The sequence below is a fragment of the Stegodyphus dumicola genome, chromosome X2, assembly GCF_044657685.1.
Source record: "Stegodyphus dumicola isolate Sdum_Otavi_A_Nest chromosome X2, ASM4465768v1".
Classification (NCBI taxonomy): Eukaryota; Metazoa; Arthropoda; class Arachnida; order Araneae; family Eresidae; genus Stegodyphus; species Stegodyphus dumicola.
Window position 1 is genome coordinate 192462887 of NC_140781.1, and position 15492 is coordinate 192478378.

Genomic DNA, 15492 nt, shown 5'->3' on the forward strand with positions numbered 1-15492 from the left:
TTAATGGAACTTAAAATGAGTTCATTTACTGAATTTTTAAACCGACTGATCCTTAAAGTTATCTCTTTAATGAAATAGAAAATTTAATGTGATAAATCCTCAAAAACTGGATATTTGTAATTTCATAATAATAATAAATAAAAAAAACTACAGGTAAAGCACAAGCCCACAACATTCATCGTGGTACGGAGTCAAATGCGCCACTCGTTGGCAAGAGCCTTGAGCCCCATATAGGTGATAGCCTGACTTCAGCTCAGTTCTGCCCGCAATTGTGAGAAAGAGCAAGCACCCCGGGGGACGGGTCCGAAGGTCTCTCACCCCTCTTGCCCTACTACCAACCTCTCGAAAGGACTTTTGACTCGCCGCATATTTAAGAATGCGCCCACGGCGTTCAGAAACTTTCTTTCTTTCCACTGATGGCGGGGCAGACGATTCACTGGGGAACTTAGAATATCGGCCAATTGGCTCCGCTGCCGGAATTAACTTTGTAGAGACATTAGGATTTTTTGGAAGCCAACGAGATGAAAAATTAGCAACCGCCTTCGCCAGGAATCGAACCACGGACCTCTGGAATACCGGCCCAGCGTGCTACCGTTACACCACGAAAGACGCTAGGAAAGTGGGAGAAATACCTTATAACTTAGCTACAAAATTCCTGGATTGCAAGCTCATCATGCCTCTGTTTCGTGAAGGGGCAAGTAAAATGTTGTGTTTCAGTCCTTTTCAAAAGTCCACAAAACACTTTGGCGTGTTTCTTGCAACATGAATGCTAAAAGGGGCAAGCAAAAGAGTGCTGGCTGAGTCGGTGGTTCAGGAATAGAAGAAGGACTCGGTGTGGGTAAGGAGGACAATTTCAGCGTTCAGACACGTATGGAGCCAGAGATGGATATATACACAGATTAAATACTTCTACTAGGTGTCTTCTTTTTTCCGCGACTCCTGTTTCCGCAGTTGTCAAAATCATTCTTGTTTCCGCGAAATCATCAATCTTCATTACCCCCTTTCGAAAGGGCTTAAATTGTGTGTGTGGGGGGGGGGGGAGCGAGTGGACCTTGGCCTATCCCGAAAGGTAGGAAAGCAAAACATTTTTAAATTTAAAAAGAAGAATTTTAAAAGAAATAATTGAAAAATATTTACGATCTCAGATCTTTGCATGAATGAAGATAATATTGTATTTAAAAGGAGAGAGATGTTCAAACTCTGCGATTATTTTGGCAATGAACTAAAAGATTGTTTCCTAAAGTAAAAAGAAATACTCTTCCCAAATTCTGCATAAAGATGAGTTATAATAGAAATCTCTCAGAATAAATATTCGTTCTAAAACAACGTTCTTTCTTCTAAAACGACGACTTCTTTGGTCTTAATTACGCTTTTGCAGCTTTTATTTCTTTATGAGCACGGTTTACTCTCCTTGACAAAGTAAAAATTTTTATTTCAGGTATATCGTAACATAGCTGCTACAGATAAATATTTCGCAAGCTTTATTATATTGACTCATATACCACATTGATGCAGGATTTTTACTTCACAAAATAGAAATTATTCGCTAACGACTAGCTAAATTTACCTGTGACTTAAATATCTTCCTCACTCGTGAATCAACGCCGCTGTAGTTGAATTTATTACTGAATTACTGTAGTAATAATAATATTTAATTAACGTCTTTGATGTTAGCAATTCAGAATCGGAGGATAAACTTTTATTCAAAAGAAATTACTGCTGCGAATATTAGCATTGCAGATAGAGGTACAGAAATTGAATTCAAGTTAAATTATGGGACTGGGGAAGAATGCATTTTGAAATACTGTAGCCATGGTAAATGAAGCTTTAGTAACATCAGAATACGGTAGAAAAAAGCAGGGGGTAATTCATAAGATGACGTTAAATTATAAATTTTAAACGTTTAAAAGGACCACTGATTATTTTTTAAAGTTTTTAAATGAATTATTTCATGTTTCCGCAGTTGTCAAAATCATTCTTGTTTCCGCGAAATCATCAATCTTCATTACCCCCTTCCGAAAGGGCTTAAATTGTGTGGGGGGGGGAGCGAGTGGACCTTGGCCTATCCCGAAAGGTAGGAAAGCAAAACATTTTTAAATTTAAAAAGAAGAATTTTAAAAGAAATAATTGAAAAATATTTACGATCTCAGATCTTTGCATGAATGAAGATAATATTGTATTTAAAAGGAGAGAGATGTTCAAACTCTGCGATTATTTTGGCAATGAACTAAAAGATTGTTTCCTAAAGTAAAAAGAAATACTCTTCCCAAATTCTGCATAAAGATGAGTTATAATAGAAATCTCTCAGAATAAATATTCGTTCTAAAACAACGTTCTTTCTTCTAAAACGACGACTTCTTTGGTCTTAATTACGCTTTTGCAGCTTTTATTTCTTTCATTTATGCAAATCCAGTAAACTACTTTTTTCTTATTTTTATTTGGAATTCGATACTGATAACCTTTATAAAGCAATAAGGGTTTTTTTCCTTTTAGTTCCAATAATGTCTAAAATATTCATATTGATTAATATAAGATGTGAAAATAACAGCTAATATTGTAGCAGAATTACAAATGGAATGAAAGTTAAGAATTCAAGAGGAGCTTAAACAAGACACGTCTTCAGTCTAACGAAGACTAACTTATTCACAAAGGAACTGCCCAGCTCTTCTCCTGAGGAGCTGTGCGAGGGTTGCCCCGAAGCAAAGATGTATAAAGCAACGTATTAAGTTCAACGTTTTCGTACTTGCTAAAGCTACGTATAAAGCCGCGCAGGGACTGTGGGGTCTGCGCTGCCACTGAGCGGTCTCCAAGGCCCGAATAACTCAACTTCGAAAGGTAAGAACCAGGACGAGGATTCTGGCATTGGCGTCCTGTACTCTCCGATTTCGCGGGAACAGGAAGAATTTTGAAAAACGCGGAAACAGAACTAATTCCTATTACTAGGTTTCCACACTAAGACCAATTCATGAATTCTGTAAGTAATTACTATACAGGCGTGACTGAGTTACATGGATATATTTAGGACAATCAGCTATGTAATACACTGAGTACGACTAGGAACATTTGACGGAATTACTAATACAAAAAGATAATAGATTACATTAAACGAGGGCAATATATTAATGTTTATTAAATATTAATTTATTATTATTATTATAAAAAAATAAATTATTTATTAAATATTCACGGTTAAATTAGAGTACATGACATTAATTAAAAGTTAATATATTCATATATATTCGCACATATATTAAATAATAAAAATTAAAAACTCATGAAAAAGAAATAAGACAAAAGCAGATAAAAATAAATAGAGGATAGCAGAAAATTTTGATATTATGCGCGATACTGACGCAATCGCGTATGCATTTCAAAGCATAGCGATTTTTTTTAAGTAACTTCAACCCATGCACGGATATGCTCCTCCTGGTAGTCTAAAATGATATTCTGCAGTCTCTGTGCAAGTAAACGCATAGTAATCGGGACAACCTGCCACCCCGCATGAACACTGTTCACTTTCACGTCGTCTAAAGCGACACAGTTAAATTATGAAGGGCCTATGCCCTGTTACAAACTGAGTAAAGAGATGCAAGCCACTTCTTAGAAGCTAACCTACTTTGGGAAAAAAAGCCTGTAGACTCTTCTCCAGTACTCCAACATTCTCTGCTTTAAACAGATATTTACAAACATTTTATAAACATTCAAAATTGAGGGCGGAGTTGAGCAAAGTGGTACTGTAACCTGCATGGTGCCCAAGGCTCTAGCTAATGGCACGCACAATCTTGCCTCTTTGCCCCGACGAATTTCGCGGACTTGTTCTGATTTCAGACAAGCGAGATTAATCACAAAAACATTGTAATAAATTAATTTCAATTATGAAGCATAATCAGAGGAAATTATAACATTAATTCCCATTGACTATGTTGACCTTGACTATAACTCCCACTGACTATGTTGACTTTGACTATAACTCCCACTGACTATGTTGACCTTGACTATTACTCCCACTGACTATGTTGACCTTAACTATAACTCCCACTATGTTGGCTCGTTCAAAATAAAATAAAAATACACACTCATGATAGGAACAAATTTATGAACATTTCAACTGCCTGCTTCTTAAATCATATATAGCATAAATGTGCACGTGGGATCGACTGAATCTTTCGGTTTCTGATATGCATTTAAATATAGGAATTCTCCGCTTTGCGGATAGTCGTCCTACGCCACTTTTGATTTTACAAAAATGTATTTTCGTTTAACAATAAAGTTTCAACAGCTTTCATGGACGTTATAAAAAGAAGGTGAGAAGCAAACATATCTTTCACCGTTTTTCACGCTATGTTTACAGAAATGAGTGACTTATATGATATGAAAATATGAAAACGCATAAAAGTTACGCATACGACAGGTTTAAAGGACGTTTTCATTACCTGCAAAGAGATACACAGTCAAAAAAATATGTCACATTTAGCAGACAAGCACACTGTCTTACTTTAGGAATTTCATAGCATAAGATCGGCTATTGACATTGAGGCAGACAGACAGAGAAACTGCTGATACAGAAACGGATGGTTAAAAATTATAATAAGGTATTAATAAATTACCTGCATCTTCTCACATATGTCGTAGATTCTATATCTCCTACTACCGATTACTTGACGATTCATGTTTTTTGCACCATCTCCACTGCCACTAGTCTTCTAATGTGCTCGCTATCTTTTACATTTTGAAAGTTAAAAATATATTATAAGTGTATTACTTCTATTTTAAAGCGCTTAAGCGTTGATTATTTAAGTGTTCTGATCGTTCGGATTCGGACTGAAATTCCTTTTTTACTTTTCATGTTAGTTTAGGTTTTTAGGAGGTATTAGCTATGATTCTACAAGACCTTTCGAAAACCTCAGAACAATAGAAAATTTTTCTGATGTCTATTAATACTAATTACTTTATAAAGTATTTCTCCTGCTTTCTTAGCAAGCTTTCGTAGTGGGGTGATCTGCACGCTGGGCGCGTATTCCAGAGGTCCGTGGTTCGATTCCCGACGAAGACGTTGCTCATTTCTCACGTCTTCTACTTCCAAAAAAATAACCTAATGTCTCTACAGAAACGCCCGAACTAAAAGGGTGGTAGATGATGATTCTCCCCACCCAGGATTTGGTGATTAGGTCCCCTAAAATCCCAGTCACCCTTTAAAAGGGGTATTTCTCCCGCCTTCTTAGCATGCCTTCGTACTGTGCTGGTCTGCACGCTGGCCGCGTATTCCAGAGGTAAATGGTTCGATTCCCGGCGAAGGCGTTGCTCATTTCTCCCTTCTTCTGCTTCCAAAATTAAATAAATAAATAACCTATGTCTCTACAACTTCTTTGATTTACACAATTTCGGTTTACGAAAATTTTCACTCAAAGGATGCGCTTTCGTAAAACGGGAAAAACTTGCATTTAATTTTAAAATATAAATTCCTATTTAATAGTTTTCAATGTTAAAAAATATATGATATTATTCTCGTCAGGCGGTTTAAGGTGTTTGACACCTCTGAACAAATTTTGATACAAAACTCGATAAAAGAATACATTTGAGGTTTGAGGTTCTATGCATATAAGAATCGATAAATCTTAACAGTAATCATTCTAGTTTATGCAGGAAATTATCCTACCTGTATCCAGAAAGACCATCCTTTAGTAACAGAGTATTCAGATTGAAGATTTTCTCCTACAGTGGCAAATATAGCAACTAATATGGCAATAATCACTGAAAAGAAAGATAGCTACAATTTTTTAAAGTTCAAAATGCGCATAAACCAGTAAGATCGGCATAGACATAAAATGGTTATAAAACTGCAAACAATTTTCATATTTTCAAACTGCAAAAAATTTTCATAATTCGTCCGTCGGCTAGAACGCCTTCTTCACACTAGAGAAATCTTTCATAAAAAATACTGCAATCATGAAAATATATATTTTACCATTATGCCATTTCAGCTACACGATTTATGAGCACGGTTTACTCTCCTTGACAAAGTAAAAATTTTTATTTCAGGTATATCGTAACATAGCTGCTACAGATAAATATTTCGCAAGCTTTATTATATTGACTCATATACCACATTGATGCAGGATTTTTACTTCACAAAATAGAAATTATTCGCTAACGACTAGCTAAATTTACCTGTGACTTAAATATCTTCCTCACTCGTGAATCAACGCCGCTGTAGTTGAATTTATTACTGAATTACTGTAGTAATAATAATATTTAATTAACGTCTTTGATGTTAGCAATTCAGAATCGGAGGATAAACTTTTATTCAAAAGAAATTACTGCTGCGAATATTAGCATTGCAGATAGAGGTACAGAAATTGAATTCAAGTTAAATTATGGGACTGGGGAAGAATGCATTTTGAAATACTGTAGCCATGGTAAATGAAGCTTTAGTAACATCAGAATACGGTAGAAAAAAGCAGGGGGTAATTCATAAGATGACGTTAAATTATAAATTTTAAACGTTTAAAAGGACCACTGATTATTTTTTAAAGTTTTTAAATGAATTATTTTAAACTAAGTCCTGAATTTGTCGCTATTTAGTCTACTTTTTGTTTTCCAGTATATAAAATTCTTAGCAAAAAATTATAAATTTGCAATTACATTTCAACTTGGAAATATTCTTATCTTAAACGGTCTTTTGCTATGGAATTAATAAAGTTCCAAAATCTTCTTTAGGTAAATAGAAATACACGGAAGAAATAATTATAAGAATCCTATGAGACGGAAGAAATACATGCAAAAATCTCAGAAGCAGCATTTATACAAAGAAAGCGAGCACAATTTTGGGACAAAAAAGAGTTAAAGAAAACAATGAAAACCGGAAAAAGAAAAACACTAATAATGCAATGACTAAGCTTATTGACTATTATAATGACGAAGATTACATTAAAAACAATGAAAATGAAATAACTCACCTGATAGAAAAGCTATAGATACTTTGACAATACATAATGTTCTAGGCTTTACGCCCAAACTTGGTTCATTCCTAACTATCTGAATGGCTCGGAGTGATATTAATGGCAGGAGAGTAAGCAGCATGAGAAGATGTATAATTCCCAGAATCCCAGAAACTTGCATATAGGACGGAACTTGAAAAAAAGTGTCCAAAGGATCACAATCCTCGGTCCAGTGAGGACCTTTTGTTGAACATATTGTCCATAACCCATAGTGTCCATCTTCTTTGGGCTTTCCTAAGGAATAAAAAACATACAATGTTTATATTTGTAGTGCTTTAAATTAAGACTTGAAAGTAAATTACTTCTTTTGCTTCATGTATTAAAGTTTCGTTTCTGCCAATGTTAACTTCTTATTCTGATATATCAGGCATGAAATAAGTTGGCATTGAGATTCGAAGAAATATTAAAATATTTCGCATCGATTCACTACGATTTGAAATACTTCATACATTAAAAGTATATCTGTACCATCGGAGTATCCTAAATGTTATCCTATAAGATAAATTAATAAGTTTAGATTTCACGTCACATAAGAAATGAATCGTGCACAGAAAAATTCAGATAGTATGTTATTTTTTCCCTTTTCATTAAAGCAACTTTCAGCGACTGCATTTTAATATGGCATGCAGTTTTCAAATAAAGATATATAAAATATCTACGCATTCATCATGAAACTGTTTTGATCTTCGTTCTGTTTAATCAGCATTCTAGTAATTCTTCTGTTTCTGTTTAATTAGCATCTCTAGTAACCATTATAATGGTGAAAATTACAATTACACAAATTATTTGATAGAACAATCAACAATTTAAAACTCATATAGGTAAAAGAGAGGTTCTAACATCTCGAATAGAAAATTTATGTATCATATCAGAAAAGAATTAGAAAAATGAAACTTCCAATTTAAAAAAAATCTAGCTAATTATACTGCGTTTTAATATTGCACACAATTTTAAAATAGATAAATAATAATCTACACATTCATCTTTGTTTCGATGCTCTTGAATTTTGTTTAATCAGCGAATATAACATACTGTTATATGAGAAATAATGGACCGGTATAAAACTTATACCAGCCCATATTAATGTAAATACCGTTACTACTACCAAAGAAATACCTTACTGTTATTATTAGCCATGCACTGCATAAATACAGAAACTGGTAAAGCCAAGCCATTTCACTCCACAAGAATTCATGGAGGCAATCGTTCAGATAGGTAGAGAAGGCACTATCTGGCCTAATCGATGTTCTGGATACTATTTGCAATACTTTTATTCTTTGCCACCACCATTCATCACAATCATTTCAATGGAATTATAGTTTGTGTTTAGCCTTACATCTGAAGCAAAATTTTCCCTGTTTTATGAACGAAGTGAAACTAATACACTAAAGTTGTAGAGACATTAGGTATTTTATTTTGAAAGCACAGAGGCGATAAATGAACAATGCCCTCGCCGGGACTCGAAACACTGACCACTCGAATATTCGCCGAGTGTGCTGACCACTACACCACGAAGGCATGCTAAGAAGGCGGGAGAAATACCTTATTTAATCCCCCCTTTTAAAGAGCGACTGGAGATTAGAGGACCCAATCGCCAAATGCTGGTGGTGGAGAATCATCATCCACCATCTTTTTCAGTTCGGGCGCCACTGCAGAGACATTACGTTATTTCGAAGCAGGAGACTTGAAAAAGGAGTAATGCCTTCGCCGAGACTCGAACCTCTCGAACACGTGCCGAGTGTGTAGACCACTACACCACGAAGGCATGCTAAGAAGGCGGGAGAAATACCTTATAAAGTCTAGTTTACTAGTTTTACAGTATAACTGCGAATGACGTAAACTGTTGTGGAGTCCTTCAACAGACTTATACATGCAGGTGAAATGTATGGCTGTTGCGCATTTTTATCTTTGAGGACAGCATTATATAAAGCGATATAAAGCAGTACATAATATAAGTTGCAATATATATATACATAATATAAGTCGTGTTCAAAATATTAATCTGGCTAGTACTAAACAACTAATTTACGCGCTTTTCTTTACTTCCAGTTAATTTTACACATTGTCACCCAGACGGTATAGTGGTTAGGGAAGGTAAACCGCTGAGTTGGCTTCCGACCCAGGTATAGATATATCCATGCAGAATTGGTTACCAACTCGGCGGGAGTCAACCAATAGCTACCAGGCCGCAGCCCGGGGCAGCCCCGGCTGAGTAGACGACATTTATAAAATGCAAAAAAGATATATACATGTGCATACAAGGCACTTGAAGAAGAGTACAATAATGAACAAAGAAATATATACATGTGCATACAAGGCACTTGAAGAAGAGTACAATCAAAATATGTGTATATACATATAAATACAAACTCGTATACAGATATATACACACTATAGATATATACACACTTACATACATAGATATTCCGAAACAAATAAAAGTACACATACTCTCCCTCATATTGATATATACACCCATACATATACGTTATCATGATAGTTAAAGTTTACAAGAAGCATGCCATTGAGGTACGTGTGATCCTTAGTATAAATTAGGTACCATAAATAAAAGATATAAACATGTACAGATACATTACATCATTCAGATACAGTACGAACTTTATGTATGAGAACCTGGCACAGCATAAATACAAAATTACATATTGAACATACATATTACATACTTTGTTGAGTGGTTAGGGAAACCCACTACAGTACCGAAGGGCCCGGGTTCGAATCCCGGAGAAGACATGGATGTTTTTAAATTTATAGTATCAATGCAGCATGGCGGCACTCTAAATATAAAATAAACTCGAGCCGAAAGTCCTCTCTTATGGATTGGTGGGAGTGGAGAGGGATGGGAGACCCCCGGATCACCCCTCGGGGTGCTCTCCCTCAAAATTGGGAGCGGAAAATAGAAGTCCAACCTCTCTTCGGAGTAGGCTCTGGGCAACTATTGTTCTATGTAGTATGGACAAGACAACAATTTTACACACTTCCCTCTCTCCATTAGTGAAGCGGCTTAATTTTACGAACTCGAAAAAAGATTATTTTTCCATGCATATGCACTTTATACAAAACTAAGACATATATATATATATATATATATATATATATATATATATATATATAGTAAACCTGTTTAAAGAATAAATTTCCTAGCGTTCTCTCTTTTTTTTTAAACGTTATGAATTTCTTCAACAAACAAAGATACCTTATATTTTTACAAATGATTGAAAGGACATATAACGTCATTGCCCTATTCGTAATTCTTATTACATAACAGTTTTGATAATTTCTATTTTAATCATTTTTAATTTGTAGTTACAATTATTTTTTTAATAATTTAACGTATTAATACATGTAACTAAGCATGCAACATTTGATTAGTAAACGATTTTTGATAATACGCGTAAATTTCAAAACAGCTGTCTAAATGAAAACATTTTTACTTGGAGACTTTAGTATTTTATTCATTAATAAAAACAAGCTCTTTTAAATTAATATATCAATATGTAATACGCTAAATAATGAAGAAAGTACGGCTGTGAAGATTGATATGATAACTAAAAAGTACTCTTAAATACGATAATTTGTTCCATTTTATTTCACACAATGGAAATTAATTAGGCTGTTTCCAGACATATTCAGAAACCATGAATATGTCATTATCCTCACCGCATTTAATTCTAAACTGAGTCAAATTTCTTCTTAAAAAAAAAGTTGGCTTTTTTCGAAAAAAAAAAAAAAAAAAAAAATTAAAGAAAGTTATAGCTACAATTTCCAGACCATGACAACCACCAACAGTCATACCATGCTTCAGATTAAAATATAGTCAACCATTATATTATTTTGCTTTGTATCTAAAGTAAATTTCACCTTGGTAGTGAAAAATCGTTCAACGCATCGTTCAAATTTAAATTTCCCACGGTTAACACTGCCCAAAGGGCACTAAACTCAGTAGGATAGTTTAACTTTCATGCCTCTATCTGCAAAGCAAAAGATACATTGGCTTATCAGCATTTGTGATGAATTCGAAATAAATATTATTTCACTCCAACAGTCTATTTACCTTAAACTCGCCCTGCACAATGGCTTTACAATATATACCACATATTAAGAAGAAGAATGACTATAGGCGATTTTTTTGAAAGCATCTAGGGCGTTCTCGTTTTTAAAAGCGATCAGATTTACGATAAGGTAACTAAGGTAAGTGAAGTGACGATATAAATACACAAATATTGCTCTTTAAACGGACAACCGGATTGTCTTCGATCATGGTGTGAAAAGAGAGCAGCAAAGAACAATAGACACAATAATGGCGACAATAACTTAAGAAACACGAATGCGTTGGTCGTTTGCAAACAAGGGCATGTCATGAATCGTCGATGATTTCAGTTCACTATCATATCGGCCGCAAAGGGTCACAGCGTAGTCATAAGTATAAAATCATTTTCCGGTTCACAGCAAGATTTGTCTGAAAAATCACCCAAACAAACTTTAATGTACTTCACCCCTTCACACTGTATGGGAACTTAAAAACAAAATAGGCTGAGTACAGATTCTGAAGGTTAGATTAGGTTACTGAACATGGCAAACCATGAGAAGGCTGTTTGCCTTGAGCGAAACCTTCAAAGATGATATTTGTAAATAAAAAATGTTCTACTATTTATTTTACAGTTTTCATGTTAAAGACAGTAAAGCGTTTATCTGAAACACTTTATTAGCGGAAAACAAATACACGATTAGCATTAATTTGAATGGAGGAAGTTTTGACCGTTCAAGGATCTCTCCCAACCCGTCCAAAAACATCCCTACTGAATAATACGGGAGAGCACTAAAAGAAAGATTGATATAATATACATACTGTCTATATAAATAAAAGTTACGACGCTCACTGTAATTTACTTTCCAAACTGAGGAAAACAGAAAGCATACTGGAAAGTTTGAAGACGGTGACAATGACTATAGTGTTTTAAGTTGAGTCATGAGATGAGTTACAAGAATTAGGAAATATGAAGGAGAGAAGGATAAGGGAAGACCACCTATTAGTATCTTTCGCCGTTTATATCCGCAGAGACATTATGTCCATTTTCTATGCCGTTTGCTCAAACGTCGAAGAGCGAAGTTTCTAAAGTATTCTGGCTGATGTGAAAGGCTTGAAATACGACACTATGTTTGTTTAAGCAGACACATTTTTTTCGACAGAACATTTATGAGGTGATGAATGCGCCAATGTGCGACATCCATAATGATAGTCGTGACTGCATGTTTGACCACCTAATAAGAATGCTACTTCATGTTTTATCAATGAGATGGATGAGTGTGGTGTAATGTTTATATACTAGTCTTATACTGTAGGCATTGAACCAAAAAATCGGTTTAAATTATGTACATATTTATAGTCTATCATATAGAATTAAAGTAGAAAGTATCAATATTTTAGAAAGAATGATATATTAATGATTGTCAGATTGATTTTGCTAGTTTTAATAAATAGATAGTTAAAAACACAAAAATAGAATTAAAAAAATTCTTTAATGTACATTTGATTTTTATGAATGCCTAGAAATTTATATTTGCAAATCATTCAGAAAAACGCATATTCAGTAATAAAAATCTAACAATTCGTACAATGACAAAGCTATATATACAATTAGCATTAAATTAACAACAAAACGTGCAAAATAATTGCGGCCAAATAAAGCGTAAAAAATGGACTAATTACGATGCATGTCGTATTTACTTAATTTACGCCCAGTATTTAGGCACAATTACAACTTAGGTCTAGATTTTGCTTTACAGTTTGAAAAAGGTAACATTTATTTATTTACGTATTGTGGAAAAAGTTCTAAAAAGATGCAAATAAAACTCACAAAATTGGAAATTTAAATTGATCTCTAAACTTGAATTATTGAAAATTAAAATTTCATTTTCGATAGTATGAATAAATTTAAAAAAAATTCAATTAGTATGTTACTGAATGATATAGCTCAAAGTTTAGGTTTCACGATTCAATGAAATTTTTCATTCTATTTTTACATATATGAGCAGAAGAAAATAAAAGAATCGAGTTTAATAAAGCAGGGTGTCTAGAAGAGGCCGGTAGTTAATGCCGCAAAATACTGTGGTTTGCAATGGATTCTACTCGCGGCTGTTGAATTGACCGACTACCATTTTCAAAAGAAAAAATCATTCCGAAAGTATCCTTAGCCATATGGTACCTTAGCGTGCTTTGCCATAATCCAATTCTTAAGGCAGATAAAAATTTCATACTTTAAAATCAAGAACTACAAGGTTAAAGAACTATAAGGTAGAAAAATAAAATATGAGTTCAAAACTCCTCTTATGGTTTCAACGTAAAATTCTAAAAAAAATTAACGATGTCCATAATAAATTAAAAACCATTTAGGGGAAAAATCGCACATTAAAGACCAATGAAAAACGAGTGCCAAGAAATCTTAGATTATAAAAGCATTACACATATAATTTTATGTACAATTATTTCACAGATTTATAAATCAAACTATTTTTTTAAACACTAAGATTAAAAATTTCAGTTTTTATTAATTTATTACAAAGTTAAAACTTTAGAGTTCTCTCTGGTGTTAAAAAAATGAAACTCTCTATTATAAATGCGGTTAAACTGTTAGGCATAATCATGGTTAAAAAGGATATTATCAAAGGTACTGTACAAAAGGATTGTAAAAAAAATATAAAGTGCACATGACATTTTTAAGCTATTCTATCCAACTACCACGTAAAAGCTATACAAGGGTTTAGAAATTAGAGGAAGAAACACGAGAAATTGTTTTCGAAATTTTTGCTTTATGCCTTTGATTATACATGTTAAAGCTTTGATACAGTTTAAGCTTGCAGTTTGCTTTTCGTCATAACAACTCGGAAGATTAAACACTGAGATAATTGCTTGACTTTTAAATCACTCCTTGCAATATTTTCTCGTAAGAATAAGTCTTTTTTGCCTTTATACCAAAGGGTTGCAAAGATTTCATCAGCAGTGGTGGCATAAATAAATGAGGAAGAAAAATTAAATCTATTATATGGTAATAAGTCTTTCATTCCATCACAGAATAAAAATTTGACTGCGAAAAATTAAAGCGATATAGGATATGAAGTAAGTCCAATTTAAATCAAGTTTTTATATAGAAATTTGATGAAAGCGTTAAATCAGTTTACTTAGTTAAGAAAAATACAAGACAATAAATACAAAGACAAGTAAGTTAAAGTATGAAAGTCTACACTAATTATAAAGGAATAAAAGTAAAAACTTAAACCGTTAAGAAAACATTTGGTAGTCTTACCTAGATCTACTCGAGCAGAGAATGTAGCCCACCATTTTGTTGTGAGAGCCACCAACTGGAGAAGGAACGTCAGCAACACCAGAAATAGACCACAGACAGGACAGAGGCTAGGACAACTCATGGACATAGTAAGTGGTCATTACAATAGCTTAGCTTTTAAAATAGTACTTCATCCCGCCATCTGTGCTATAAAGAAATAAAAAAAATAAAAGAAAATTTAATTTAAACATTAAAACATTTAAAACATTATTCTAGTCTTAGAATAGCTAGAATAAAACATAGCGCAGGAATTGTCAAGGTTATTAGGTATTTTCCATTCAGAAATTTAAATTTTATTATCGGTTTATGTGTACTAACCAACCTTTTTCACGTTTTACAATTTAGATATCTTTTTATTCATTTGCGTTGTTTTTCTCTTAGCGTATGCGCTAAAGATTTACATGTTTTTATCAGTTTGCGAAGAAAAGTGTAGAGTAAAAATGTGATCGGGAAACATCATTCTAAGAAAAACCAATACAAAAAGGTTTATAGAGACATATTTCGTCCGCGGTTTTTGAGATGACGCTTCAGTGTATTTTAGCGTAATTTTTATTTCCTTTTTGTCGTAAAAATATAGGTCAGTCTTTGAAATAAAACTTTCTGCATAGTACATGCTTTTGAATTAACATTTTTAGACTAAAAATCTTGTAAAATTTCAAATGCTTCCGAATTTAAGATAGCTAGGGTCAATATGTATGGTTTTATATTAAGTAATAAATTACCTTATTATTTTGCCTGCTTTCACCGACTCCCACCAAGATGCAAACTAGTTAATGTATATAAGGGCAGAGTTCTGGAGTTCAAAAGAGGGCCTTGGCCATTATCTCCGGTTACTCTGCGACAACTATCTATTACTGATGTGAATTGCTTAATCGGCTTTAACTTTATTAGTCATATTTGTTTTGTGAGAATATTGAGGCCGAAGCCAAAGCTTATTTAGGCGCGAGGTACTTTTTATTTGAACGTTTCTCCCGAATTTTCTGCGAATTGCGGAGATTTAATTTTTTCTATTATTGTTTTCAGTTTGTGCAACCCTAAGGCTGGCGTGTAAATAAAAAGGTTTAATTTAAACTTAAGTCTGTGTTACTGTATTTGGTGATACGTAGTTTGCCTCTCTGTTCTTACGGTCTTAG

The 15492-nt window shown here is 33.6% G+C and overlaps 1 protein-coding gene across 2 annotated transcripts in view; it reads right to left on the reverse strand.

Moving 5' to 3' along the window:
- LOC118183177 (uncharacterized) overlaps positions 1–15492 on the reverse strand; it is a 38833-nt gene that overhangs the window by 8064 nt on the left and 15277 nt on the right. Inside the window, exons 2-4 of one of the 2 annotated variants that reach the window (XM_035352623.2) lie at positions 14321–14501; positions 6957–7232; positions 5657–5751 (exon numbers count right to left, since the gene is read on the reverse strand). In XM_035352623.2, the coding sequence (XP_035208514.1) occupies positions 5657–5751; positions 6957–7232; positions 14321–14447 (498 nt within the window). In that variant the 5' untranslated portion in view covers positions 14448–14501. Of the gene's footprint in view, positions 1–5656; positions 5752–6956; positions 7233–14320; positions 14507–15492 lie in introns of both variants that reach the window. The other variant, XM_035352622.2, reaches the window with a different exon arrangement.